The sequence below is a fragment of the Onthophagus taurus genome, chromosome 11 (genome assembly GCF_036711975.1).
Source record: "Onthophagus taurus isolate NC chromosome 11, IU_Otau_3.0, whole genome shotgun sequence".
Taxonomy (NCBI): domain Eukaryota; kingdom Metazoa; phylum Arthropoda; class Insecta; order Coleoptera; family Scarabaeidae; genus Onthophagus; species Onthophagus taurus.
Genome location: NC_091976.1, coordinates 4,997,553 through 5,001,788, shown reverse-complemented (window position 1 = coordinate 5,001,788; position 4,236 = coordinate 4,997,553). Strand labels below are relative to the sequence as shown.

General features: G+C 28.5%; 1 protein-coding gene across 1 annotated transcript; it reads left to right on the top strand.

The window, feature by feature from the left end:
• The first annotated feature begins 1,004 nt into the window (after positions 1-1,004).
• LOC139432014 (uncharacterized) lies at positions 1,005-1,924 on the top strand. The gene is made up of 3 exons (XM_071200344.1): positions 1,005-1,364; positions 1,415-1,715; positions 1,785-1,924. Exons 1-3 carry the CDS (start codon positions 1,251-1,253, stop codon positions 1,922-1,924), a joined length of 555 nt encoding a protein of 184 aa, XP_071056445.1. The 5' UTR covers positions 1,005-1,250.
• The last annotated feature ends 2,312 nt before the right edge of the window (positions 1,925-4,236 follow it).

The window sequence follows — 4,236 nt, the reverse complement described above, 5'->3', positions numbered from 1 at the left end:
ATTAGTGTTTATTCAAAGTAATTATGAGTTTGTCAGTAGGATTATTTTAAATTTAGAAACGCAAGCAATGTCACTAAATGAGTCTGTTGGATTAATAGAGGAATTTGAGACTGGTGTTAAAAAAGTAAATGGTAAAGTAGGACAAATTATTAATAAAAAGTTTTATGAAGTATTAGAAAAAAATCACGGTTATATATTGTTATTAAAGGCGGCTAAAATAATTAGTGGATATTTAAGCGATCAGATTAATATTGAGCCAAATTTAATTAGTAACTTTAAATATGCACCCATAACATCTGTAGATTTAGAGAGGAGTTTCTCGAGCTACAAACAGATACTGTCTGATAGACGACGTAGCTTCTTAGTTGAGAACATTGAAAAATATATAATTGTAAACTATAACATTACTGCAGGATTTTAAATATTTATATATACATCGATTTTTATGTATGCTGAAGTTTGTAGTCGCCTGTTTATAAATATATTTTATTTAGTTGTATTTTTTTTAATTTTAATAAAATAGAGTTTTTAAATCTTTAGATGTTATTTTGAATTGAACCTATTAAAGAAATACCGACTTTATATATAAATTAATATACTATTTTAACAGTAGTACAAAATGCGTGCATATTTTTATATGAAATTTGCATATTTTCTTATATTTACTGCATATATATGCGCATATTTTGCATAAATTTTGTGCATAAAATTACGGAGTCTAGTCATGACTAACACTCGTCTCCTGTTTATTTCGAACGATTTATTTTCAATCAAAGAGGAAAAAAGTATACATATGTTGAACTTGACATTAATATTGACATTTTTCCCTAGATAAGATTCCGCAAATACTTCACCGCCTTGTCGCCTTGATAAGTATTTCTCGTTTCTTCGGGACATAATTAAATCCTTTTCGTAAACAACATTTTATATCATCGCGGGTAAAGTCACCTCCCTCAATCTTATACCTATATTATTAGTATTAGAATTATTCGTTATATTTCGTTTATCTTTACAAAGTTGTTTTTTGTAAAAATTTTGTAAAAATCCAAACTCAAAAATGTTAGAAATAGCCCATCACGGTTATTCGTTATGATAAGCAAACTCATACATTGCATACTTAACATAAATTGTTTAATCATACAGAAAAATAGTTGCTATGTGGAATTTATAATTTAAAAGAATTTCCAAACAAAAATAATCCGGTGTGTTGTACAAATAATAAAAACGTGCTAGCTTCTTACATAATAAAAATGGCTTGTAAACTAACTTACTGTCTTGCTCACTTAGTAATCATAAGTCTTGTTTATGTTGAAGTAACGAGTAAATGCCGTAAGGTTCCTGAAGAAAAACCCGATTTTAAAAAGGTAATTTTTTTAAATATTAAATTTTTCTTATTAGTTTCGTTTAATTCAAGCTGTCAGGAACATGGTATATTATTCAAACAGATGATTCAACAGAACTATCAAGAAGCTGCGTTAAGTATAATTTCGTTTATTCGACAACTAAGAAAGCAGAAGTGATTACAGCTTATCGCATCTTGGGTAATGAAACACAAAAAAAATTTATAGCAACTTTATCAAATGGTCAAGCAAAAGTTGCCCCACTTGCTAATGATGGCACATATGCCTCTAATTGGATGGATCTTAAGATACCTTATGCCGATTATGATCAATATTACTCCGTTTATGGTTGTGATCCAAAATCGAATAATTCAGGTAAAATAAAATCATGATAGTATTTAGAAATAACAGCTTTTAGACGATTAAATTATGCGCTATTCACAGGGTTTGTGTATGTTGGAGTAAGAAATAAATCGTTGGAAGATTGTTATATAAAAATAATGACGGAGAGATGGGAGAAATTAGATTTCGATACAAATAAAATATTCTCTATTAACCAACAGAATTGTCCAGAAACGAATTGATGATTTTTTGTTGATTTAATGTTGAGTTTTATTCATTTATTCAAAAATATTAACTTTGTTTGTGTTGCAAATATAAATATATATTCTCAAACCGTGGAATTTCACTTAACCCTCATTTCCTTTTCCATGTTGTTACTCCATACTTCCATTTTATCTTTCTTATTAGCGACCAACGGAAACCCAAATATTACGTCGAAAATAAAATTAAAATTCGCTAATCCTTATCACTAAAATTCTGTCAATTCCATGCTGTAAAGTTTGCTTTCAAACTGTTATCGCAACCTAACTTGATAAGATTCTAAAATACCTACGATCTACTTATATGTATACGGTGTCTCACGTAACTGGTTCGTTAGAACTTTTTTAGGTTCCAGTATTCGTACAGTTTTGGAATATTGGTAGTAGGGATTAATCATCCAAAACTTTCGATCTAAACTACTTTCAAGATATCCGCCACTTCCCGTCTACCGAAAGTAGACCACAACTTCGTATAACATTCCTATACCTAATTAGGAGAAATAATACATAAAGTTTTTTTGTAATTTTAAAACTGATCTTTAATTAAATAAAAACATGAATGTTACTAGTGTCGGCTAATAGCCATCTTCAGAGACTCTACAATTGACTAACAATTATGAAATTATTATAAGTGTAATTACAAAAGATATAAATGGAATTTTAAGTTTCGTGGTGTTTTAGTTTTTAGTTTTTAGTGGTGTAAAAATAGATTAAAATATCAATATCAAGCTTACATTATTAAAATTACTTAAAGTTATAAGTTAAATTATATATTAATAATAGTTATTTATATTACAAGAAGAGAAGATTTAGAAACATAATTACTGTACGATAATTATGTTTCTAGCCCACTTGTAATACCGTGTATGTAATCACACGAGATATTTATATACATATTACATATTTTGACATTTATGAAAACATTTTGAAATGATTGTTGACAATTTTGAATTAATGTCAGTTTCAATAACATATTTACTCATCTGGAATAATTTTAAAAGATCCATTATATTAGAGGTATAATATAGGTATGTTGAAATGAAATAAGTAATAATAAGTAGGCCTCTTGACCTCTAAAGTTTTTTATTAATTAAGTGTACATGTACTTGGTATGTACTTGGCATGTACTTGGTACTAGTTTCGACATATTATGATGTCATCATCAGCCAAATCTACAAAAGGATATAATAACTATAATGAACTTAAAAAATATATAAAAAACAATAAAACTGCATAAATATATCTCAACTTACAGTCAAATAGTTAAAAAATCACGCAGAACAAACAAATTTCTACGTTAAAATAAAACATTATTTAAAAGAAACACGAAAATAACTATTCTAAACAAGAAAACACAATACCGTACACAATTGAACTCCAAAGACGACTGTTAAATCAACATCGAACTAAATTTAAAACCGGTAACAAAAGGGAATAAAAATATCACAGTAAAATAATTTTAAAAAGAAATTATTTTTTTTCAAAAAGGCGTATAGTGGTTTATAATAGTTTTCGAGTTGATCATTCTCTCTATACAAAACTCGCTTACCTACACCGTGAACTCAGTCTACATTTCCACTTTCTTAAAATGGAAGAAATTATAGTCAAGATTAGGGAAGAAGCCTACCTATGTAGTTATGATGACTTCACCAGTAAAAAACAAAAATTACACCTTTTAAGAACGAGAAAATCCCATAATAAAAATTCCATCGAGAATGCCTACCCTAAATTACATGAACCAAAGGCAGGGAAGGAACCTTTATACAAGAATAACGACAATTTAGCCGATGCAATTAAACGTAACGAATTACCAATCTCGTTCGTAACCAATCTTACGAACATACAGTTCAATGCCGATGAAGTCGACATACTTAACAAAGGCTACAAATTCGCCATTCAAACTCAAACAGACATCCATTTAACAGCCATAGAGATTGACTGTGTCATCAACAAATTACCCAATCGCGACAACATAAAAAATGACATCATTCCTATTCTGAAAAGTTATGAAATAATATTAAAAACCTTCGTATTCAAACTGCCATAAAAACTATAAAACAAAAATTATCTAGCAACAACGCACTATACGTGAAAGCAGACAAAAACGCAGGTTATTATTGACAAGGATGAATACAACAAAAAAACAATTACTTTCTTAAAAGAAAATGGTTACAAAGAAATTAAGAAAGACCCATTAAATTCAATAACAGCTAAAACTAAGAATGACATCAATAAACATAAAGATACTATCACAAAGCTTGGTCAAAACCTATATTTTCTAGTGCCTATGAACT

Excerpts from the sequence above, each read along its gene's own strand:
- LOC139432014 (XM_071200344.1), top strand. The coding sequence starts at position 1,251 with ATGGCTTGTAAACTAACTTACTGTCTTGCTCACTTAGTAATCATAAGT. Across the intron at positions 1,365-1,414 it reads AAAAACCCGATTTTAAAAAG|CTGTCAGGAACATGGTATAT; the intron begins GTAATTTTTTTA and ends GTTTAATTCAAG. Across the intron at positions 1,716-1,784 it reads TCCAAAATCGAATAATTCAG|GGTTTGTGTATGTTGGAGTA; the intron begins GTAAAATAAAAT and ends CGCTATTCACAG.